This window comes from Schistosoma haematobium, chromosome 2 (genome assembly GCF_000699445.3).
Source record: "Schistosoma haematobium chromosome 2, whole genome shotgun sequence".
In the NCBI taxonomy this organism is placed as follows: Eukaryota; Metazoa; Platyhelminthes; class Trematoda; order Strigeidida; family Schistosomatidae; genus Schistosoma; species Schistosoma haematobium.
The window spans coordinates 45,063,108-45,088,908 of NC_067197.1; the positions used below are offsets into that span (position 1 = coordinate 45,063,108).

At 36.7% G+C, this 25,801-nt stretch overlaps 1 protein-coding gene across 1 annotated transcript; it reads left to right on the forward strand.

Annotated features, from left to right (window-relative positions):
• The first annotated feature begins 41 nt into the window (after positions 1 to 41).
• MS3_00007080 (uncharacterized protein) lies at positions 42 to 24,277 on the forward strand. The gene is made up of 8 exons (XM_051215342.1): positions 42 to 343; positions 2,039 to 2,225; positions 3,170 to 4,342; positions 8,408 to 8,873; positions 12,119 to 12,620; positions 15,586 to 16,000; positions 17,745 to 19,688; positions 24,027 to 24,277. The coding sequence occupies exons 1-8, from the start codon at positions 198 to 200 to the stop codon at positions 24,114 to 24,116; spliced, it is 4,923 nt and encodes a 1,640-aa protein (XP_051068555.1). The 5' UTR covers positions 42 to 197; the 3' UTR covers positions 24,117 to 24,277.
• The last annotated feature ends 1,524 nt before the right edge of the window (positions 24,278 to 25,801 follow it).

Genomic DNA, 25,801 nt, shown 5'->3' on the forward strand with positions numbered 1-25,801 from the left:
TATGAGATCCATTGTACATTTTCAAATTGCGCATTCTGTAACGTGCAGAGCGGTGTGTTCAAAGACTACTCAAAACGTTCTTAGTCCTACCTATTTTGCTACGATTCATGCTATCACATTGATGGATCTCCTTTAAAACGCTCGAATCAAACACTTAACTTCATCGAATTATTATCTATTCAAATTTTGTAATAAATATGTACTCTGCTCCTGACAGTCGCCTTGGTTGTTCGAGCATATGTGATGACCAGTCAGTTTGCCGAGACTATTTGCGAAACGTTTGTAAACGTGGCAAAAAATGCAAGTTCAAACATCCATCTTTGGAAGAATGTGAAAGGCTACGGTGAGTCTAGCGTGAGCTACTAACATATGTTCCTTTCGATGACCTAGCCAGTAAGGGCAGCTGTTCTTACCTAGGTTCCTGTTCATGTTACTGAGTAATCATCATAAAATCAACTAGTTACTTTTTGCCTCAGATTTTATCTATCAGGAAATAGGTAGTTCAAGACTTCACTGTAGAACATTTTGCGAGTTGTGTTTATGAACACCTCTTGGTTTATTTTAAAAAGTATCTTCATGAATTACTCGGGGAGATGGTTTTGAAATCCTAACCGCGATATATGGGTAGCCGTCAAATCAGTTTCGTTTTCTTATTTTAAGTTACACTGTAGTGCATCCACCATAGTTGTACTGTTATGTCATTACATAGTTGGTAAGCCTCTAGCGTTATTTTCTCTTATTGAAAATATAATTGTCCACATACGCTACTGCTACCATCCATATTCACACAGTGTTGTTTGTGCCAATAGTTACAGCGAATTCCTACCAAAGGATACTCTGAGCAGTGTTTGTTTGGTGTTCTTGTAACACTTAGCTTTTTCGTAGATATGCTTCAATCCGTAATACTTCTCAAGTGTTATCAACTTATCCAAACACATTAACGTAAAGGCGATTTGATGATCAAGCACAAGTTTTGGTACTTGGCTTCGACTTTAGTGCAGTTGTCAATACTCTGGCTTCCGAAATTAATGTAGTTGAAGCGGGATTTTCATATGATCACTTATGGTTTAGTCGTGTACTGTCTTTATTAATTTGCCATTACATCCCTCAAAAACCAGTTTAACTAGATGAAAGCACTGAGAGATTACGTATAGTATACTTATCTGTCTAGCAGTCCTACTTTTCACACGACTAAGTGAATATTACTCTGTTGGGCAAACAAACCAAACCAGCCGATAAAGTTGTAAGTCTTTGTAAACCAAAATAATCAGGACATACAACATTCCCTTCAAATCTGCAATGTGACTTCGATTTGTCATAGCGAAAAATGGTCACTTTATTCTCTTCTAAACTGTGGCTAATTTAGCCAATGCATTTTGTTTGTTTTCATATCGTTTTCTAGTAACATTACTGCATTTTCATTCTTTAGTCTCCTTTCATAGGTTGTCTAGTAGTTTAGACTATGAAAGATTCTACTTTGCTCCTGTGCCTGTTGGAATGTAAGTATTTGTAGACCATTGATCTAGTCTGAGTTTTTCGAAAGCAGTGATCTGGTAGCGATTATCCAACGAATTGAAGTGCTTAAGTAAGCATTTCGAAACCCTGATATTGTTATGAAAGGACGTCGGATACTTTAAAAGATTTTTGAACTAATCGAACTACATTTTAACGACATATCCACCATTCCATCTGTTTATAGTCAGTGAATCTTGTCTTTATGCAATTTTTCAAAAAAGTCTGATCTTATGACGCAAAATTTGGGTACTAAAACAAAGCTGCCTGCAATGTGTAGATGTGTATTTCACAAATTTGTGCCCGTGCCTTCACATAATGTTCACGGACATAAATGCGGACATTCGGAGCTTAAAGTAAAATAATGGGTATGAATGAATCATTCAGATGATGGGAAACCCTTATTTCCAAAAACTATAAATATAGTCTAGTACTATTGAGCTTATTTTTCAATATTTTTTTATTTTGTTTTGATACTGAGAAAGATGATGTTTTAGTTATCGATCCTCGGTATTTCTTATTACAGTCGATTTGACAAAACGTTCTGCCACGACTTCCAAAATTCAACGTGTCGCCGACCAAACTGCAAATTTTTACACTACACAAAAGAGGAAGAGGAAATGTTTCGACGCACTGGGTATTTACCCAACGATATACAATGGTCATATCGTCCTGCTTCAAGCACGTTTGATGAAAAAACTCCAATTTGCAAGGTAATAAATTACAAATAAATAATGCTCCTGCCATTTGACTACTAGTTTTTCAAACCCACTTATTTTAGCATCTAGATCGTTTAATGTTTTCGTTTCATCCGATTATCTTTTTGTCCTAGTACTGAATTTCAGTTAGTTTTAAATACTCATCATATGTAATAAAACTTCAATGAACAATGTGTGAACTGTTAAACACAAGAGATAAAAAGCAGTTTCCCACTTAGATCAAACAAAGCTTGTGGAATCATAGCGCGCTTACCGAGCCATCCGCTTTGTAGTTCATTTTCGGTTAGTGAGAGCAAAGCAGTATAAACATCTGATTAATCATATCACTATCCTGTGATGTTTGGGATATCTGAGGCTTCAGAGATAAAATTCCCACTCCGTAACCCTGACTGACATGGGCCAAAATCAGTCTTAACGATAAATAAATACCATTATCTGTCAGTAAATAGTAAATATCTTTGTTTCGCATCTCCTTTTCCCTCTTCATGTTTTACTACTTACTTCTATATCCTTTACCGTTGGGCTTTAATTAGTCTTCCTTTGCTGCACTGTATTAGTGCATTACATAGTATACCAACCCTGTTACGTATAATCCTACCTCTTTTCTGCTTCTATCTCACTACCACCGAGAGCTTCACATATGTACTCCATGACTGATTATATTACAAAACATGTTGACTCAAGAACAGAAGTCATCTGTATTGGTGAAATATTATGTATTATCATATGTAAAAAGGATGCGTATACAAACTATGTACTTTACCCAAACTTCCATTGTGGCGTTTAAATCAACTGTTATAACCTTTTCGAAGACAATACGCCTCTAGATTGCTAGTCTTTTTTCAATCGTCTAGTGCAATAATTACGCAATCATACATAAAAATCACAATTTATTTTTCTATTTTCTGTACCTTTTTCGCATTGTTTTGCTTGTGCAGGACTTTTGTAATGGAACCTGCAACCGAGGATCAAACTGTAAATATCGTCATGTCACTACACCTCAGGAAACAGTGAATCCGGGTTTATATAGTCAACCTAACTTACAAAAAACTGGTTTTATGAATACAAATGTATCGTCTACGCATTTTGATCCTTCTCTAGTAAATATTTCGAATCCAAGTAACCCACCTCCCTATGGTCAGTCATCTCTTATAAATAGGGCTGTAATTGTATCACCAAACGATCCGATTTTAAATCCCGTGAGCAATGCCTATATTCCCGTGGCGTCTTCTCATTCAATTGTCGGTCTTATCGGCAACACATCTACAGGACAGCCTACTTTGTATACACATTCTTCGCTTGTTTCAATAACAAGTGCACCTCATATTACTCCTTGCTCTTCCGTTATCACAGTTAGTCCTGATCCTACTCAACATCCGAATATGCTACATCCTCAAACTGCCTTATCAGCACCTCACGCAACTTATCATATTGTTCCACATGATGCTTCGCCACATCACCATCATCATCTGCTTGCTACAAGCTCAAGTCATTCACATGCTCCTGCTCTGTTAACCATCCCTTTATCTCAGTTCACTTGTAGTGTGAGTAATAATAGCTTGATTCAGTCTCAAGCCACTATCACTACGCAACATCATGCTGTTGTAACTGGTGTCTTGCCAGCTAATTCATCAATATCAACTGCACCTGCAACATATTTTCCATCATATGGTGTTTTCCACATTAATCAACCATCATTAGAAACCCGTGACCATCAAAACCAACAACATCAGCAAATAACAACAGAAATACACAAACAAGTTCGTAAAGCTAAACTATCCAGTTCTTTAACCACTACACCAGTTACTGCCACTACAACATCCACGACTTCAGTTGCCTCTTCCACAACAGCTGTATTAGCTGCAGCAGCAGCTGCTGGCTACATTGCACAACACTTACCAGTTATTGGTCCCACTAATATATCTGAAAGTGGTACAATTTCTCAGGATCTGAATAACAATCTTATATTGAATCAGTCGAAAGGGGTTAATGTTCATGAATCAGCATTGGCAGCGGCAGCAAATTTACCAACTGTATCAGCGGCGGCAGCTGCAGCAGTAGCTGCCGCCGCTGCATTCGCACGTTCCACTTCTATTACTCAGAATTCTAAGGTAAGGATTGAAATATATTAATTAATACTTGTCACTCAATATGTGTACTACTTAAACTCTGTTAATCTTTTTGTTTAAGCTGTGAGTATTGTCCTTTAAATCCGTTTGTTCGAAGTTAAATCCCTACTTTTTGTTTCCTGATTCTTATATTCAGTCATAGTAAAATCTGTTCTTTTGAATGCTCTAACTGATTGTTTGAAATGTGGATTTTTCGCCTTCTATATACCACTTTCTGTGTTAGCTAACACAGAAGTATCGTTTTGATAAAACTATAGGCAATCAAACCAATACATGATCAATCCATAGGAATACTGGCTGCTAGATGACTGCATCCTATTAATTTACTCTGCAGTAGCAAGCAGTTTGGAAGACTCTCCCGGTCTCCCACATTGTAAGAGCATTCCATGTACCTAAATAAATGGTTGCCCTAGTTGTCAGAAGGGGTATCGGCCTCGTGACTTCCGATGGAACTCGGCTTTCACCACGAGGCGTCATAACTCTTATAAATGAAGACCTTCTGACCCCCAGGGCAGAGTTTAAAAGGTTTGAATAATTTTTTCTGGTTAGTGTTTTTTAGCGGGTTAGTTTTTCACGGGATGGGGTCGCTAACCCCATGCCCCAGAGGGACTATAGGCGGAGTTATTAATTTACTCTAATTCTTTAGAAATAACATTTTTTTTCATTTATTCGTTCTTTTTAATTTATAGCTTGGTTCTTACGTAATTTGCCTTAATAATCAATAATCTAATTTTCTTCGCACCCATTATACTCATTGATTATTATTAACTTTTATAAATAACATTGAATATTTATATTAAAAAGTTTCTTAACTTCAAACGTGTTCCGTCTCTACTCTGATTGTTACGTAACTCATTGTAATACTTAACTGATTATTCATTTTGATTTTATATCAGTTGAGTTGCTAACTGAAAACTATCTTTAGAGATACATTGATAAATTGATCCACCACTGTATATTTATTGTCAGTTGTATGCTTAATTGTAAAATCTACATACTATTATAGAGATTCATGAGGAATTTTGGACGGAAGGTTTAGTCGTGAGCGCGTTAGTGACTGTCCCAGTCAAGAAGCCTAAAGTGCCGGCTAGTCACCCGCCCGTAATCAACATGATCACAGCGGCAATCTTGGCAGTTAAGGATCGTAAGGGCAGCTCACTCGCTACTATCAAAAAATACATAGCCGCGAATTACAAGTTTGATGTTGAAAAGCAGACAGCCTATATTCGCCGTGCTATAGTACATGGTGTTGAGAAAGGTGCTTTTACACGAGTTGGAAACAAGGGGAAGGGTGCATCTGGTAGCTTCAATGTAGCTGAAAAGAAAATTGTTGATGTCAAAGCCATTAAATAAATTAAATTAAATAACCAGTTGGGAAGAATTATTTCTTTAGTCAGTGTGTATTTCTAATGTCTCAGTGTGAATATTTAATATACATCCATCGTTCAGTTTTTCACTGCAGTTGATATTATGATATCTTGGATAAGGCTGGATAGAACACTTCACGTCACAAGACTAAATGGTAAATTAGAAATACAAATGTTAGGAAATTTTTAGTTATTCAATGCATTATTTATCTGGCTCAGGTCATCGCCTATATTATCCATCTTATAGTGTCAGTCCGAACACATAAATGCGGAAGAGATGTAAACGTCAGTATTGAATTGTTAGTATGCAAATTTCTGCACAGTCTTTATCTCTCCGTTTGGTGGCCTGATTAAATGTTTAGGGTGTATACATTAATTCCCTTTTATCTTGTTGATTTTCTCTTGCATCTTACTGGTGTCAACTTTACTTGTCTGTAAACATTTTTGATGTCTATGATGGCTTGTGTAGAAGAAAGCTAAAAAGTGGCCAAACTAAGATGCAGATTCAGTCCTTAAAATCATTGACTGTTGGTCTGAGCCTTTCAGGCAGGTTCAGATTACCTGGCTGCGGTTGGCGTGATTATTGTTACTGGATGACATGGCTCAAAATCGTTTGCAATGGCACAGGTGCATACACTCTTTGTGCTCTCCCAAATTCTGATCTTCTGAATTCCTCATGTCCCTTATTTTCTTCCCAAATTTATTTCACTGTATTATACTCCTTGAATAACATCTTCAAACCCTAATCTTTCCGATTACTGCTTATACTCTTACTACCTCTACCACTACGGAATTTGAGTCGACAACTGCATCTCTGTGCTAATGTAGTATGGCAACTCAAACTGATGTACATACGTACGAAGTCCTACGTTGTTACTGACTGACTGACTGTTACTGGTGGTTAAAGATATGGGTTACATGGCTTAGGTTCTTTCTCAATGTCTCAGACGCATTTATTCTTTGTATTCCCTAAAATCCTAAGTTTCTAAATTACCTTGTAAAGATTTGTTGAATTTCATCAATTCATATATTCCGGAACCATATTTTTCATACCTTACCTTTTGTACTACCAATAATGATATTCTGGAGTCTCTTTAAGCTGATATAGTGCGGCAACTTGAACCGATGCATATATGTTAGGTTCAAAGTTGTATACGACTAACAAGGAAACACGTATGTTTATTCTTACATCGTTTACATCTGCGTATTTTTGTTGAGTTTTATGAGCCCTAATCAGTCTACTAATCTAGTCAACGAAGTAGAATGCAATTTAGTAATCCCTGTTCACACACTAGAGACCCAGTTATACTCAATTAAGTATGATCAATAAATACTGATATTCAATTTGGTCAGTAGTTGCTAAATAGTAGTAGTCGAGTATGATTGGAATTTACTTTATATGGGAATATATTTTACCCAATGAATCTTAATTTTTTGATAGAAATAAAATGGTAAATTCTTCCACATGTACATTTTTACTCTTAAATTACGTTTACATACTTGAGTAAAGCGTAAATTCCCATTTCAACAAGTAGAAAAAGACAAAAAGAACAATGTCGTATATTTTCCAGCTATTTCTTCACCGAGCTCTCTCTCTCTCTCTCTCTCTCTCTATATATATATATATATATATATATATATATATATATATATTGAAGTGTTTAGATTTAGTATTGACAGAGTATCTGTCATGAGGGCTGACGGAATTTTCATAAGATACGGAATATTGATTTTCCCTTAATTAACTGTGTTCATTGATGTTCAAAAATTCAATTATGAACTTGTCTACTTGTACACCATATGTAACTAGCTCCACTGAAACAGTTGAACTAATAAATGCACATAAGTGATGCGAATTCACGAAGTCTATCTTTATTTCAGGTTCTTATGGTTGAATGATTGTAGGACAGACTATATCGTTTAACTGCAGTAAATATTTCTCACAATACTTTTGTTTCACGTTGCAACATGACTTCTAGGATTGTCATCCAAAGACGACGCGCAATACTGACTAGTGTTGGAGATGGTTGGAAGAAAGTTAGGGGCGGCCAAACCAAAACGTTGCATCAATGCTTGAAGACACTAACTTCTAGTCTTAGCCATGTTGGTAGATGCAGACTACTTGGTTGGGGTCTGCATGACTACAGTAACCAATGGTTGGAGACTGTGAGTGACATGGCTCAGAATCGATCATAATGGTGTAGATGTATACACTCTCTATCTTCCCTTAAACTAAGAGATTAAAATTGCTTCATAGCTTTCTTTCTGTGAACTATTTCTTTCTTCCTGTACTATGTCCTTGTATGCAATCTTTTATATATTACCACCATTGAGTTAACTGCTTCTATGAATCCAGTGTTCGTCTTGCTGTGCTAATGAGTGAGGTTTGGCAAGTTGGACCGATGCATGTATGTGCCTGGTCCTACGTTGTAGTTGACTGATATTTAAGGACTGTAGTCTCAAAATTGCTGGCTTTTTTGGAACTGTTATTTTCTTTGACATCGGTTCAACCTGGGTCATGTATTTGTTGATAAATTTTATTTAATATACATTCGTGTTGAGGAAGTTGGAATTTCTAATATTTTTACCTAAAGCATCACTGAATTAGTATTAACTTTATTATTGTTGCAATATATATATTAATGTCTTCTTTTCTTTTCCCGTTCGAATCCTTTTTTAGTGTTGTCCTGTGATTCCCAATGTTCAAGTAAAATCCAATGAATTGGGTCCTGAGTCCAATTTCTTTAGTCCTACTGCTAATATAAATACCAGTAATAGTAATACTACTAGTACTACTACTAATAATAATAATGCAACTTTAATTAATAACGAATCATGTTCTTGTCAAGATTCATCTTGTTTATCGAATATGAAACATGATAATAATAATATTAATCCTATGATGACGACAAATATAAATACAGTAACTACTACTTGTACTCAAAGTCATTCAACTAGAGAATCCACATATACATCAGATAATAATAATAACAATAACCCCAGTAATAATAACTCTAAAAAGCCTACATTATCATCGGAATCATCATCTATAACATATCCAGGTTCTTCATCATCCGATTATTTAAATCCAACCGATGAAGAACAAGCTAAAACAGCCGCTGCTGTTGCAGCAGCAGCTTGTATAGGTACGTTAATATTTTGTTATGATAAATATATATTTCCGACTTTGTTATTATTACCATTGTTATGTTCCTTTACTGTCGGGTAGTCTTCGGACATAATATACATCACTTGATTCTTTCCAAATCGGAACAAATATTGATATATATATATATATAGGAATCTTCTAGTATCTTGGAAACATACCACTCACAGTGGTTTAGTTTGATCGTAACTAAAAGAATACAATAGTCGGCGTGCTATCTTGATAACAATCATCCTCTTTAAAATTGTTTGCTTAAGGATTCTGTTTGTCTTTCCTAATGATCAAAATTTTGACTTTATTATTAGTCCCCGAATGCCCTAGTACGGCGGAGAGTGGAGAAAGCCAGCTTTCCCTCTCGAAGTGCTTTCAAGTGACCACGTGCATACAACCACTGCCAGGGAAATCCTGCTTACTGCCCTCTCACGGCATTACTGTTGTTTACGAAATTGAAAGGACGAAAAGAGAATGTGCGGCTCTTTAACTGGGTTAGTGGATACGGAGGATCCACCTAAAGGGGTTGGAAAAGCCTGATTGCAAACCAGTGGTGTACATGGGCTCCAGGATCCTAAAAAAAATGGCGTATGAACCAATTATTGGTCATCGGCTACCATGGGGCTGAATCTCCTTACGATGCTCCACTGCCTTGTGGATAAGACCTTTAGGTGGAAGGCTCTGGGTGCGGCCTCCTACTTCGGTTCGGGCACCCGAGAAGTATTCAAAACCTCCCACAAGTCAAATGATTTATGTGGTGCATATCTATTTGGTGCCTCGTTGTATGAATGTTTATGTGTTTAAATAAATAAGTAAAAACATACTTGACTCAATCTAAGCATGGATTTTGCAATCGGAGACAACTTGGCAGTTTCAAGGTCATGGCACATATGTCAATCACTTTATTAACTATCCAAGACATTGTAACTAATTATAATGAGAAAGATGTCATCATCAGACACTTACAAAACTTTGGGTTTTTAAGAAAAACATTCCTATGTGATTGGTGCTAAAATGGTTGTTTATCAGTTCAACGGAACTCATGTCGGAGTGATATTTCGTTCTATTGTTTTTTAGAATTAAAATTATTCTCTGTGAACAGTGTTTAGTTTGAGACAAAGTAACCTAAAGCTAACTTAGAATGTTCACTAAAGATTAAAAAACTATTTTATTTGTAACTTCTTATTTTGCATTATAAATCATTCACTGAAACTATCTATTTCCTCGTTGGATGAACTTAATCAGAAATTTTCAACATTTCAGTAGTCTCTCAAGTTTTCTCGTATTCTTAAACTTCACTACATTTTGTACATAAAATGTGTGGAATACATTCTGAATATTTTTTTTCATATTTCACTATGTCACTCAAATATCAAATCGATGTTGTTTCGACGTTTAGTTGTGCAATCAATTCATTCATTTGACCTCACTTTCGTAATATGAAGAACGAGCACGATTTACCCTTCGTGTATCTGGAGACCCAATTGCTTCTTCTCATGGCCTTGTTGGTGTGGGTATAGCATTAGTTTCTAAAACAGAACAGTTTCAGAGTGAATTCCAATAGACAGTCACATGCGAACTGTCCGACTAAACGAGACAGTAAGAACTCGACAAGATGGAGATACATGCCATTGCCTCATAGTTGTCTCTACCTACGCTCCCACTGCTTGCAGCTCAGATAAAGTTAAATTTTATAGAAAGCTGTCCAACCTTTTACAAAAAGCTGCAAATGCTGATGTGGTAATCGTGGCGAGGGGTTTTAGTACACAACTAAACCAAACCGAAAGACACTTAGTCGGATCTTGCGACGTTGTGGCTCAGCGAATAGATAATGGCTATCGTCTGTTGCAACTATCTTCAGATAATTGTCTATTTCTAGCGAACACCAACTTTAAACATAAGGCAAAATATGATTTGATTTGGCGACCACCACAATTGACTCATAAATGAACTCAAATAGATCACATTGCTGTTAGCCATCGTTGGAGGAGCTCGATAGAAGGCTCTTCCTCATTCGGGAGCACTTGTTTAGACTCTGATAATGCTCTTGTTCGATCAATTATTTGTCTGTATCCTACTGGACGTAGAAAAGTCGCAGCCAGAAAACTCCATATAGTTCGACTTAATAATGAACAAGTAAAGAATATACTTCAGGAACAACTAAAGATGAGTGAATCAAATGTGAAAGTACTATCTACCCTAAATTCGTTTGGTATGATAGCCACCAAGCTATAGGAATAGCAGTGATGTCTACTAATAATTTACACCAAAGGTCATAGAAAAATCAGTGGGTTCCAGCGACCTTGACTATACTGACAGATGCTCGGAAACTCATCCCGTCTGGCTCCGAACACGATAAGGAGCAGAGGCAGCTTAAACGTAGTCTGATAAACAACCTACGTAATGATCGTGGGTGATGCTGGGTAGCGAAAGCAGAAGAGATAAAAAAGGCAATGGCAATAGGTAAAAAGAGCCAACTATTCGGACTTATTAGGGAACGTGTGTCACGTATGCCCAACCACCACCTACCTCGATGGGCGATGTTTCCTGCTTCAGGAGTGGGCTGGAAGGAAGTTAGGGGTGGCCAAACCGAAAGATGGCATCAGTCCATGAAGTCATTTACAATTGGACTTAGTCATAGTAATAGGTGTAGACTACCTGGTTGGGGTCCGCGTGACTATTTTAACTAATGGTTAGGGACTCGAAATCGTTTGCGATGGCGCCGGTGAACCCGTTCTTTGTCTTCCTCCACATTATAAATTCCTCATAACTTTTGTTTTTGTTTCACCAATTTATTTTTTCCTCCAATCGTATTATCAATGATACTATTACAACCTCTATTGTTCAGGGATTTGGCCCCTGACGTTGTCATCTCTTTATGCTATTGGGGTATGGGAACTTGAATTGCTGTACATAAGTACCAGGCAATACAAGTTCTCTCTCTGTATTATGATGTGCTTCACTCAAAAATGATTAAATCCAAATAAAAGTCAGGGCAGGTGATAGGGATAAAATTAAACCACTGAGTATCTGTTTATCACGATGTTTACTTACCTGCTCACTAAATATAATTTCCAGTCACACTACTAAGAACTTGATATAAACTATTCAAGACAATACTATTATGTTTGACTACTTTCAACTTTTGAAATTGCTTACTACAAACAAACGTTTAAGTCTGTCTCTGTTCATCATTCGTTAATGTCGACTGCTATTTTGTTTTTTAATGCTTAGGTGCTATTTTCTCTCAACCAATGGCAGCAGCTGCCGCTGCGGCGGGCGGTAATGGTGGTAAGTCTGCTTCGTCTTCAGTTGCTGCCATGTTAGGAAATTTAATGAGTCGCAATCCACAAGATATTATTCAAGCTGTTCAGTCCTCTTCATCTTCATCGATATCATCATGTGGATCTTCACTCCTATCCAATTCATCTAGACACATGTGCTCTGTTAACAGTAAATATACTTCAGCATGTGATGCCGATAATGCTGTACGCCGTTATGCACAACAATCACAATACTTTGCAGTTGATGAAAGGAATGTATATGATGGTCAAAATGAACAAGGCAATAGTATTAATGTAAATAATTCAACCGATCAACATAATATTCAATCAAACTCTGTTAATAATTCTTCACTTATTTCGTCATTGGATCGTTGCAAATGTACAAATTCTTCATTGGATAGTCCATATTCTTTTCAAGATGTAATCACTTCAGATACAAATAGTTGGTCAAGGTAATTAATTATTGGTTGTATTTGTTCATTTTTAATCAGCTTGGTGTTAAACGTATTTCCTGAAGTTTGTAAATCGTTTAGTTAAATATAGCATGAAACCTGGAATATTTGTACATCGGTTCACGATTAATCATAGAGAAATAGAATGGGTAACAGTATCGCCGATAGTAGAGAAGATTAGGCATGAAAAACATGATTCAAGGAAAAATGAACTTCTTGAATTAAAAGTATAAAATGTTTTTAAAACTCAAGATTTGGGGAAAGAAAAAAAGTGAATTCACTATCTAATCCCATCCAGTCGTATTACCAAACATTAACTATTGATTTTAATCATTGTGAGGACTCTTTTTAGCTAATTTACACCTAAATTCAAGGCTTAGTCAAAATTTCAATGGCTCCTTGAGTAGTTGTCATGTCTTTATGTTGAAGCCTTTAGATTTCCTCTAATTTACTCATATACCACCACACATTAGAGTCCGTAGGTATGGTATGTGCTTCGCACCTTCCAAGCGCAAAGTACTTTTATAAGACTGACAGGACCCTGATCCTGCACTCACCCTGGGAAGTGAGCAGATAGAAGTAGTCGAGAAGTTCGTGTATCTAGGTAGCTGCATAAGTGCTGGTGGTGACGAGAGTGATGAGATCAATTCACGTATAGTGAAAGCCAGAGCGGCTTATGCCAATCTGGACCATCTTTAGCGCCTTCGTGATGTCAGTTTGGCTGTAAAAGATCGGATCTACAACGCGTCGGTGAGAGTAGTTTTACTCTATGCTTGTGAAACCTGGCCTCCGAGTTGAGGATGTTAGACGACTCTCTGTGTTCGATCATCGTTGTCTCCGAAGGATTGCTGACATCCGGTGGCAACACCATGTTAGTAATGCAGAGGTTCGGCATCGTGTGTTCGGGCACAGAGACGATAATGTAATTGGTGTCACCATCTTGAAACACCGACTTCGGTGGCTTGGACATGTTCTCCGAATGTCGTCTCAGAGAATTCCACGTTGTGCATTATTTGCCGACTCTGGGACTGGTTGGAAAAGGTGGAGAGGTGGTCAGCGTACGACGTGGTGTCGTGGTATGAGAGAAAGCTGTACAGGACTGGCTTCTGTCGGTCCTTCACGACTCCCTGGTTGGGGTCCGAGAGATGGTGCAACATAATGGCTAGAAACGTTATCAGATATGGCTCAGAATAGAAGCCATTGGCGATCGTGCTGTAACTTTATTTTACTTTCTTGTTAAAAAAAATACGCAACCTCCTTAAGTGGAAGAATTCTCTGTGGCTGTACTTTTGCTATTTGAACTGGCCCTCCCATTATTGTTATTTCATTATCATACACTAATTTCCGTTCATTGTTGTACTTCTTTTTTCTTATACGCGCCTTACATTCTTTATATCTTCGCATTCTCCTTATTATTGTGTGGCGCATTTATATCTATGGTGCCCCTTTGTATCAATATTTATGTGTTCAAATAAGTAAATAAATAATACACATTCCACATTGAGGTAGGTGATGGTTGAGCACATGTAATACATGTCCCAACCCCTTCAGTCGATAAAGATTCACTACTTCATCAACTGATTTGCCATTGTTACCTAATACTCCTCATATAAAATGTTAAAGCTCTATGTAAATATTGATGTTGTATAATCTATAAGTGTGATAGTGTAGAGTTCTTAAGATACATGACTTTCAATTACTAAGATACAAATTTGATCCCCTAATCTTTCTTTTTCTGTTTATACAATCAGTTAGTATCATAAGGCCTTATATCGATTACATATGGCATGAAATTGAATTTCTTATCTTAATAAGATAAATCTTATCTTACATATAAATATACTATAAGATATTAATTAGTAGTAGATTCCACAACGTTTTTGTCTATAATAAGACGAAATAAAGAAACACTGCAAAAATTAACACATTTACATGGTATTTAATTATGTTATAAATTTTGATCAATTAATCATATCATTTCACTATTCACTATACTTCATATTAACACCTATGTTTTTATTCACTGATTTAGTATCCCCCTATTACGTTAATCAAGTGAACATTGGATAGTAACAATGTTTGTTTTTCTAAATGAAATTTGTTTTATGAATATTGTTAAATACAAACTTTACTTTTAGTAGATAACATTCTCTCAAATCACTAAAAGTTAGATAATTAGTAACATTTACTTACTTACTTACTTACTTACTTACTTACTTACTTACTTACTTACTTACTTACTTACTTACTTACTTACTTACTTACTTACTTACTTACTTACTTACTACTTACTTCACTTACTCACTTACTCACTCACTCACTCACTCACTCACTCACTCACTCACTCACTCACTCACTCACTCACTCACTCACTCACTCACTCACTCACTCACTCACTCACTCACTCACTCACTCACTCACTCACTCACTCACCTCACTCACTCACTCACTCACTCACTCACTCACTCACTCACTCACTCACTCACTCACTCACTCACTCACTCACTCACTCACTTACTTCACTACTACTTACTTACTTACTTACTTACTTACTTACTTACTTACTTACTTACTTACTTACTTACTTACTTCTGTTTTATTTTTGCCTTCAGGATTAAAAGTTAAGCCATGCCTTGTGATACTGATGAACATTCGTTATCTGAGTAGCACAAGATAGTTTTACTGATTATGTTCATCAACACCTTACAGAGATTGTAAAAATATAGTCGTTTACCAAATAATGAGTGACAGTTCTTCAAACCGTAGTAAAGAAATGTGGAGAAAACAGTGTAGCTTCTGTGATTTCCTTTCTTAAAATTTATTTATATTCACACCGACAAGACTTACCGTTGAGTTTAGAAAAAAAAGTCACATTCGTTTAATCCAAGCCTCTATCGCTTATATTGTTTATGGTCTTCTCTGATAAATAATATAAAACTTCTCCGTTATTGTTTTTTTTCTTTAGTGTAACTACAACTATGGCCTCAGCTGCCAAAGCCGCAGCTGCAGCCGCTGTCGCTGCCACCGCCGCAGTAACTGGTTCAGCTAATTTCTTTCGATTAACACAATTTAAAAATAAAGTTGATCCACAATTGCATGATTTATTAGTGGATAAAGTTACATCATCCATGTCATCTTCACATGAATCGTCCTCCAGTATTTATAGCCCCTTACGTTGTATTGATCAGTCTAGAAATTTACGGTCAAATTCTGACCATATTTCTTCATCTGTTGTAGTGAACGATACAGAACTTAGTGCTTTATCAACTAAAGAGGCTGTGACAATGACTAGTGCAGCTGCTGCTGCTGCAATGGTTGCAGCGGCTGCCACAGTAGCTGCTGAACAACGTCAACTAATTGGGAATAATTTCTTGTCTGAAGTAAGTTATTCGTTTTTATGCTAGTTTTCTTCTATTATACACCTTAATTATTTTACTTCTGAATTTTCTCTTCATTATATACATGAAGTACTAACACATCAATAAGTGCAGTTCCGTAGTAGCCGGAGATCGAAATATGTTCATATGCTGTTAGTTCAATCAGGATTCTAAAGCCCAGCTATACTACTAGTTTGATATCAGGGTTTCACAACTTTCCTAGGTGAATCCTCTGTATCCACCAATCTAGTTTAAGCTCCTAATGTTTGTTTTTCATCATTTCACCCTCGTAAAGAACAAACTTTCCATATAAAGTCAACGAATAGAACTTCCCTGGCAAATGCACTAAACTCACAGCCAAATAATAACATTCTGAAAAAAGCACCACCGTTCTCAGCTATACTAAGGAATAACATAATTAAATGGAATATAGTAACACAGAAATGAACATTTAATTTGATAAGTGATTAGAAGAAACCAGTTTTTTCTGGCTATTTATTTATTTAAACCCATAAGTACTGGTACAAGGGAGCACCAGATACATATGCGCCGCACAAATCTCATTTGATTTGTGTGAGGGCTGTGATACTGCCTGGGTGCCCAAACCTAAGCAGATTGTTTTCTTAGGGGGCCTTCGACCTGAAGGTCTGATCCACAAGCAATGTCGTATGTAATCCCATGTTAGCCGGTGACCAACAGTAGGTTTATATGCCATTTATTCCTTCAGGATCCTGGAGCCCATGTGCGTCATTGGTTTGGAATCATTGTTTTCCAACTCCCCCAGGTGAACTCTCCATGTCCACCAACCTGGTTAAAGTGCCTACCACTCACTTAATGTCCAATGAATTAAGATTCAACTGTTAGTCTTGATTGCTTTCTATCTTGTCAGTTATATTTTTCTAACTAATATTAATGCGACAGAGTACTCATATTTTTGTTCATATGTTTTGAGAATTTATTTCTGTTAATAAAAGGAGGTATGTGAAGATTGTTAAGTGTTATTAAGATCATAAAGCGATCTAATCTAGAAAACTATACAAAACTAGATAGTTCTGTATTATTTGTGAAATTTCTTACCATGAGACTATCAGGTCTTATGACGAGTGTTTAACATTTAGACTATTTAGGTAGTTACCCATCGAAGATAATAGAATACATTTCCCCAGTATTGTGAATTGATTGGAGTTAGATTGAAACTGTTGGGCCAGTGAAATATCACTGGGCTCTAGCCAAGTCATCTGGCAGTTGGGTCACTAAATATCGTACAGATCGTCGATCTCTGTCAGGGTCAAGAACAACCAACGCGCATCAGTTAATCGTATACCGCGGACTAGTGCATGCGATGATGGTCTTCTCTATACTTACTCTTACCAATACATTTTCATAATAACATTCTTTGTGTTATGCGGTCTTCAAAGCAACTGTAGTACTTTGATACGTCGAAGGGGTAATCCACGTTAAATGCCGACCACGAGGTGTGACTTCGAAGTTAACTAGTTCGTCACACCGTTCCCATCTAACTCGAATAGGCCTCCAATCATTCGACATAGATCATCTATGTTGGTGGTCTACAAAACTATTGACTGTCGGTTCAGTGATTTAAATGTTAAGTGCTCATCATAAGACCTGAATTTCTTCGGTCCGTTTTTCTTTCCTGTCATATATCGCTGTTTTGTTTGTGTTAGTTTTATATTCTTACACTATCATTTATTATTCCTCTTTAATCATATAATATAATAATGAATAGGTTAATCATTCAAGTAAACTGGAGAAGCAAAATACACATCGTACACTTACAGGAAATACTTGTTTATCAAAAAATTCAGAATGTGATTATCATCGTACATGTTCATCTTCATCATCACATAATGATTTTGCTTCACCATCCTCTTATGAAACTGATAGTCAAATATATTCTTTAGCTCATGATGGATCAAATCGATATACGAAGAAACGTCATAAAACTAAAAGATTGACTACTGTTGATTGTCGTTATTCTGGTTATTCTAGTTTACATCATCATCATCACACCACCGGTTTATCTAGATCTGTTGATGATAATGAAGATGATGATCCTGATGTATACGAAGATGATGATATAGAGTCAACTGCTCTTATGTCACCATCTCCTGAAGTCACTCCTCCGTACAACCTACCAACTAAATTAAGTAAGAGGGAAGGTTTATTAAGTTTATCATATTCACGTCAAGTTGATGATAGTAGTAGACCTCCTTCTTGTGAGACCAGCCCAGATCCATGGAGATCAACAGTTCGTAAAGTTGTTTTATCTAGAACAACTGGTAAAGGTGATTGTCTTGAAAGTCATTCATCTCAGTCGTTAAGTACTCAACAATTTTTGGATAATCAATCTTCTGAACATCATATGGGATCCTGTTATGTAGCTAACACCAATCCACATCCTGAATCATCGAACACTAACCTAACTGGCTCTTGTTCTTATCCAATTCGTCGATCAGTTTCAACGGGTGCTTTACCTATAAAAACATCTTGTAAAATTGTGGTTAAAGTACGTTCAAAATCATTTCCAGCTTTAAGTTCTTCACATTCTCATTCAAAAGACGAAAAACGAGCTGTTTTCACTTCATCCATTTGTAGTCATAGATATAATTCAGCTGAGAATTTTTCTGTTTGCCCAACAATGAGTGGGACATCAACTTTGTGTTATTCCAAAAAAAGTGATAGTGCTATAAATAAATTTCAATCATCCAGATACAGGAATCGAGAATTCGGGAAACGAAAATTTCGTCGAACTATCCATCGGTACTTTACACAACATCCCAATAGTCGTCGTTTCATAATTCAAAGCACACGACCTCTATCAAATGTTTCTCCAACATCTATTCTAAGCGAAGAATATGGTGGACGTGATGAAGGTGATGACCCTGACTATGTCGATCCCGATTATGACGATGAAGATCTCTATGAATTATCCGTCCCGCGAACATCCATTAAACGTTCATCACATGGTATAACAAAATATTCTACGAAGAGAAAACGCTCTTTGTACTCTCCTGCTTCTACATCTAATGTCCATCTTGCCCCACCATCGATTAAACAACAATATGCACTTAGGGTTGAAAATGCTCGTTTACGCCGTAAATTAATCGATTTAATGCGACAACGTGGAGATTTGAGAGCTGCAAATGAAATGCTTCTAGAACAAAATGCAAGATTACGTCAGTCTAGTAAACGTGTTTCTGCAGTTGCACGTATGGCGGAATCTGCTACAAAAATTATAGAAGCACATAATAAATCTCAACTAGTCCAATCTAATAGTTTTCCATCAAATTCTGGTTCATGTCAATCGACCGTGCCGTTTTCAATTGCTCAAGCAGCAGCTGCAGTTGTTGCAGCTGCTGCTCAAAATCAAACAAATGCACCTAATCTAACTGGAGTGTATGTATCTTCTCCAACAGCATCTATTAATCAACAATATTCACCGACTATTAATGGTTTAAGTGGTGTTAGTTCCAATTTACATTCATTATTCCCACAGATCCCATCAGCCAATACAACTGGTATAGCTATTCCATCAAATCAAGCATTGACTGCAGTACAAATTCAAGCTTCTTCTGGAGCATCAGCTACACCACCACAAGCAACTGGATTACTTCATCCACAAACTTTAGATCCTCAACAAACTGATTTATCGAATTACTGTCAACATCAAGTATGTTAGTTTTATTGTTTATGTATTGTTTATAAACTTGTTTTTATCAGTTTTTTTTAATGACATATACATAGATCAACATGGGTCTTCATGTTTTTCTAATGGTTATTTGGTTTTCTTTTTGCATAATGTGTAGTAGTATGAGTTATGAAACTATTGATCATTAACTGATTAAATGATGTTTGGAAAACAGCGTCGAATCTTATGAAGACATCGTTTGAATCCTCTCTAAAGTGATCGATCCAGTAATTTACTGGTTTCTAAATCCGATAATATTATACTGGCTACGTACTTCAGTTTAGCTAGTCGTCCTTGCCTTGGTAGGTCGATAGGTTTTTCAACTGTTTAATTACTTTACTGAAGGCTCATTCGCTTAAAAGTAACATCACGTTGAAGTTTATTTATTTATTTTAACGCATAGATATTGGTGAGGGCTGTGATACTGCCCGGGTGCCAAAACCGAAGCAGGTGGTTTTCTTAGGGGGCCACACCCGGAGCCTTCGACCTGAAGGTCTGATCCACAAGGTAGTGGAGCGTCGTAAGGAGATGCAGTCCCATGGTAACCGGTCACCAACGAATGATTCATACGCCATTTGTTCCCGTAGGGTACTGGACCTCATGTGCACCATTGGTTTGGAATGAGGGTTTCCCAACTCCCCTAGGTGAACTCCTTATGTCCACCAACCCGGTTAAAGCGTTGGACATTCGCTTTTCGTCCCCTCAATTTCGTAAACAACACCCCTGCCGCGAGAAGGCAGTGAGTAGGACCTCCCTAGCAGAGGCTATATACGCGTGGCCATGTGAGAGCGGAATCTCCTCGTTCTCGGTTGTACCAGGGGCCACGTTGATGAGCAGCGGTATGTTGATCATGTTCGTTGTTACTGTTTCTAGTCCCGACAATTGCTTCTATTTGACGTGTTGGTTTGGCTTGCCGATTTGTGATGGCTCAACCAAGCTATATTGGTTTGAACAAATTTTTTTAGAGCTTGTCATGCCAGGCAGGTTGGTTAGATAATCGGGAAATTGATAATAGCAATTTAAGGTCGAAGTAGTACTACTAACTGTAAAGGTGTGTGTGACAACGATAAGGTGCCTCCCATAGAAAGTCAGCATCTGCAGCGATCCCGTCTCCTCACAAAAAAATGAAAGGGTCAAAAGAGTTAACTAAAAATCTCACACATCACCTTTCTTTATTCCATTGATTTCCGTCTTAGGCGGCAAGGCTTTTTAAAGTACAGAGCTAACACGTCAAAAATTTCCCATAAAAAGGTCTTGTATGACCTGTTCCAAGAAGTTGTCTTTTCGTCTTTGCGGTTACGCTCTCAGGTCACTAAGACGAGCATTAACCCAGCTTCCTCAAAAAGAAATATCTCTCCATCGTATGGAAAATCGCTCTGATAACTCTACCAGTCATACTAAAGTGAATCAACCATACTCTTGAAAATCCTATTATTTTACTATGAAAAAATAATTAAAATAAATTTGAAGGGAACATTCTAATCACTCAAAATGAATATTGTACAATAAGAAGTAATTGAAAAATTGTGCATAAATAGTTTGAAATATACACGCATATGTAAATCAGAAGGAGTTTTTTATGGATATCATAGTAATTTTAATAGTTGAGCTCATGAGTCAATTGAAGCTAGACCACCGTTGAAAACCTGAAAGCACTGGATGGGCGTTTCGTCCTATTGTAGGACTCCTTAGCAGTGCGCATCCACGATCCTGCCTCTCATGATTCGAACCCAGGATCTATCGGTTTCGTGCGCAAACGCTTAACCTGTAGACCACTGAGCTGGCCGTTATCCAATGGTGTTAATGTCTAACTTCAACTAACCCACGAAATTGAGCGACACATCCTTCATTGTCTTCAGTGAGTTACTATAAAGCATCTACACCAAAACTTGAAGTAATTTAATCTTAGTCTTTTTAAATTTTGTACACGGAGTATGACGTTTAGTTGTTAATTTATGTACAATTTTTAGTTGATTGAAATCAACAGGCGTTTAATTATTAACATCAGGTTTGGATATGAAACATGTTGTTATGGTGTTGTTAGGATAATATTATGTAAAGCGAATTCATTTAGATAGGCTACAGATATCACTAATTTAGTTGTACCATGATGTGATGAAGAATAGCTTGAGTTAAATGTGTATTATCAGTTACTAAGACATATAGTGTAACACTGATGTGAATAAACTGAAATCGATTGACGAAGTGGTGAAACTTCATCAGTTGAGATGGCTGGGACACGTGTTACGTATGCTCAACGACCGACTGCTTCGACATGCGATGTTCAGTGGTATAGGAGTAGGTTGGAAGAAAGCTAGGGGCGGCCAGAACAAAATATGGCACAAGTCCATGAAGTCACTAACAAGTGAACTGAGTCATGTTGGTAGGTGTAGACTACCTGATTGGGATCCGTGAGATTATAGCAACCGATGGTTAGAGACCCTGAATGACATGGCTCAAAATCGTTTGCAATGGTACAGGTGCATACACTCTTTGTGTTCTCCCAAATTTTAATCTCCTGATTCCTCCTTGTCTGTTTTTTCTCTTCCCAAACTTATTTCACTGGATTATACTCTTTAAATAACATCTCCAAACCCTAATCTTTCTGGTTACTGCTTATACTCTTACTACCTCTATCACTACGGCATTTGAATCGACAACTGCATCTCTGCGCTGATGTGGTATGGCAACTCGAACTGATGTACGTACGTACGAAGTTCTACGTTGTTACTGACTGACTGAAACTGAAACAGAGATTGTATATATAGGTTTTTATGGTATACTTTATCTTCAATACTCTCATTGAGACTGATTTTAGATTTGTAGAAAAACACTGTCTATTGATACTATAGGTTAATAACACATTTCAATAGTTGATGAGTGCTGAGATCGATTTCAGATCATCGGAGAAACTGTTGTATTTACAATTGACGACATCAAATAAGCATTTATTTCTACAGTGTAACACTATGTGTACTGTAATCTAAACATGCTCTATTCTTTGTTTTCTGATCCATTCATTTCTTACTATTCTAGCTGTTCAAATTTATTCACTTATGATTCTTTATAAGTATGTTAGCCAAATATCAATGTTTGAACTCATTTGGTATTGTTATTTAGGACTGCAATTGATCAGTCTCTTGTTGGCTTATGTACATCATGTGCGGATTGCCTCGATATTGCTTTAAGTCACAAGCATTTTAAACAAAGATGAATAGTGGCTAGCAGTGGAATACATATACATCCAGCTGACAAGTTTCAAATAGGACGAAACGCGATTTGTTCTAGATTTCACTGCTAGCCACTATCTATCAATGTTTGATTTTGATATCTTTCAGTAATTATAATTTCTGAACCACTTCATTACTTTGACTAAATATAAGTATTCAGAAAAATGTTTCTATATATTCTAATGTAAATCTTTCAAACTACATCAACAGTTGTTATACTGAAGCTATAAATTATCAAATATGTATCAAGAAAAGATTTCTACTACGTTCAGTATGTTAAATATTTAATAACTAATCGTAATGTACTAATCATTATTGTTACCCAGATGTTGCAACAATATCTTGACTGGTATACTGGCTTTTTACTTATGACTCATTTTGTGTAAGACATCTTTATTGCATAATACAACATAAGTTTTGTAAATATTCAAATATCTGTTATATGTTCAAACTCATTGACTAACAATAATTATTCAATGATTGAATTCATGTGTCGATTGACCACCATGGAAAACCTGGATGCACTGGACGGTCGTTTCGTCCTTTTGTGGAACTTCTCAGCAGTGCGCATCCACAATCCCGCCTCGCGGGGTTTGAACCTAGAACCTATCAGTCACGCGCGTGAACGTTCAACCTCTAGATCACAATGGTGTATAAATCAATTATTGGTCACTGGCTACCATGGGATTGCATCTCATAAAGTTATTGCACTGTCTTGTAGATCAGACCTTAAGGTCGAAGGCTCCGGGTGTGGTCCCTCTAAAAAAACCACCTGCTTCGGTCTGAACACCCGGGCAGTATCACAACTCACACAAAAATCCGGTGACTTGTGTGGCGAATATGTATTCGGTGCCCCTTTGTACCAATATTTATGTGTTCGAATAAATAAATAATAAAACTGAGAAAATGGTAGTTTTTTTACTGCGCGTATTTTCATTGAGAGTGATTGACATCTTCTGAATTCCAGAAGTCTTATTATAAAATTTCAATTTCTTCTTGAACACATGTATGATACATGTGTCACTTTGTATGATCTCTTACTGAGCCCTTAATTTCATTCGATTCATATTATTTTTTTTTCACATTATAGACTCCTGACGTTCGACCACAAAATCGTTTACTTGAATTATTAACTGAATACTTATCAACCACACAGACTCTAACATCAAATGTTATTTAATATATTCAATTTGAAAATGTATTTTTAATCTTCCTTTAAATCAACTACTACATCGTAATTGTTTCAAATTGATCTAATTTGACTATCTTATTAATGAGCAGTTAAACAATCGAGAACATAATGTTCTCAAATGTACATTTGAATAAAGATTTGAAGTACAATGTTGTGTTTCTTTTTTCTATACATAATTGTCAATAGACATGTATTAGTAGAGGTTGTGAGTGTTAGAAGATATTCCAAGTAATATGCTTACTTATGTCGTTTAAGTAGTAGTAATTTCCTGCTAGAATTGACTGGAGTGGTATAGCCACCTGAACTTTATCATCTTAAGTTGAGTCTATATCATCTCATAACCCACTAGTTTGACTCACATAATCTGGAGTTCAGTCTATTAAGCATTTCTAGTGCATCTAAAAGACAAATGTAATCTTATCCAAAAGAACGTATACTTAAGAGACCAGGTCAAATGATGGGAATCTTAATAGGTTGTGACCATGTCCATAAATGATGTTAAGTTTGTCCGTGTCAAGTCGTCATTTGTTTGAACGAAATTCGTATAACAATTTAACATTTTGGGATTCGTCACTCAGAGCACAGATATACTCAGCTTGATAAATAATTTAATTAGGGTTCAGTATTTTTTTTCCACTGAACCCGCAAGCGTACATTTACTGATAAGCTAACTGTTAATAATGATCAGCGTAATTTATCCCGGCGTTGGCTGCGTATTAGAAAACATTCACACTATTGCGACACAAACATACTTTGATGTATCTAGAAAATTTCTTTATTCTGTATCATGGGTTCTTCTTTCCCGTCCGCGACCACATATATCATTTAAATATTAGCATGACCTTTCAGTAATGGCGTCCTCACTAGTTTCTACATTGTAATTATAAGCACAACTTGTAAAGTCCTTAACTCTGACATTGACAGTGAGTTGAACATCTCGTTTTTGTGGTACATATAGTAAAATTGGAACGACACAGAGAAGATTAGCATGGCCCCCGCGCAAAGGTGATACACAAAGTCATGAAGCGTTCCATTTTTTTTCTGCTTTCGGTTGGGCGCCCGGGTAGTATCCAATCCCTTGCACAAAACATTTGACTCGTATGGTACATATATGTATTTGACTTTTCATTGTATATGTGTTTAAGTAAATAAAGGAAGTCTCCAGATACGCGTTTTTAGGAAATGAAAGCATCTCAGATAAACAAGTCACGAGCTAAGCTAATGAAAACGAAATTTGAGAATACACTTCAGCTGTAATCATAGGTATATCCCGACCGTTTATCTGTTGTATTGGTCAAAACAAAAACCTGGACTAGCGCTTTATATGTTACCTTGGTAAAATGGAGGGTCCGGAATGAAATTGGGAACACGGATGTCGAGCACTGGACGACAACCTCGACTTCACTGAATGGTTGCTTCTTTAGTCATTAAGAACCTGGAGCACGCAAAATGTTCTATCCCCAGAAAGTAAGTGAATTTGGATAATCGCACACATTATCGATGCTATCTGTTGAAAGTTAATCCATCGCCTACTAGATATTATCGTAACTCCACGCAGACAATGATTTCCGGGTATCTCGGTCATTCAGCTACAACATAGGACCAGGCAAATATATGTATCGGTCCAAGTTAACACACCTCATTAACACAACAAGATGAACAATTCAAATAAG

Bases quoted from the DNA above. Each gene is read 5' to 3' on its own strand.
- MS3_00007080 (XM_051215342.1), top strand. From the start codon at position 198: ATGTACTCTGCTCCTGACAGTCGCCTTGGTTGTTCGAGCATATGTGAT. The intron at 2,226-3,169 runs GTAATAAATTAC...TTGCTTGTGCAG, and splicing joins AAAAAACTCCAATTTGCAAG to GACTTTTGTAATGGAACCTG. The intron at 12,621-15,585 runs GTAATTAATTAT...TTTTTTCTTTAG, and splicing joins GATACAAATAGTTGGTCAAG to TGTAACTACAACTATGGCCT.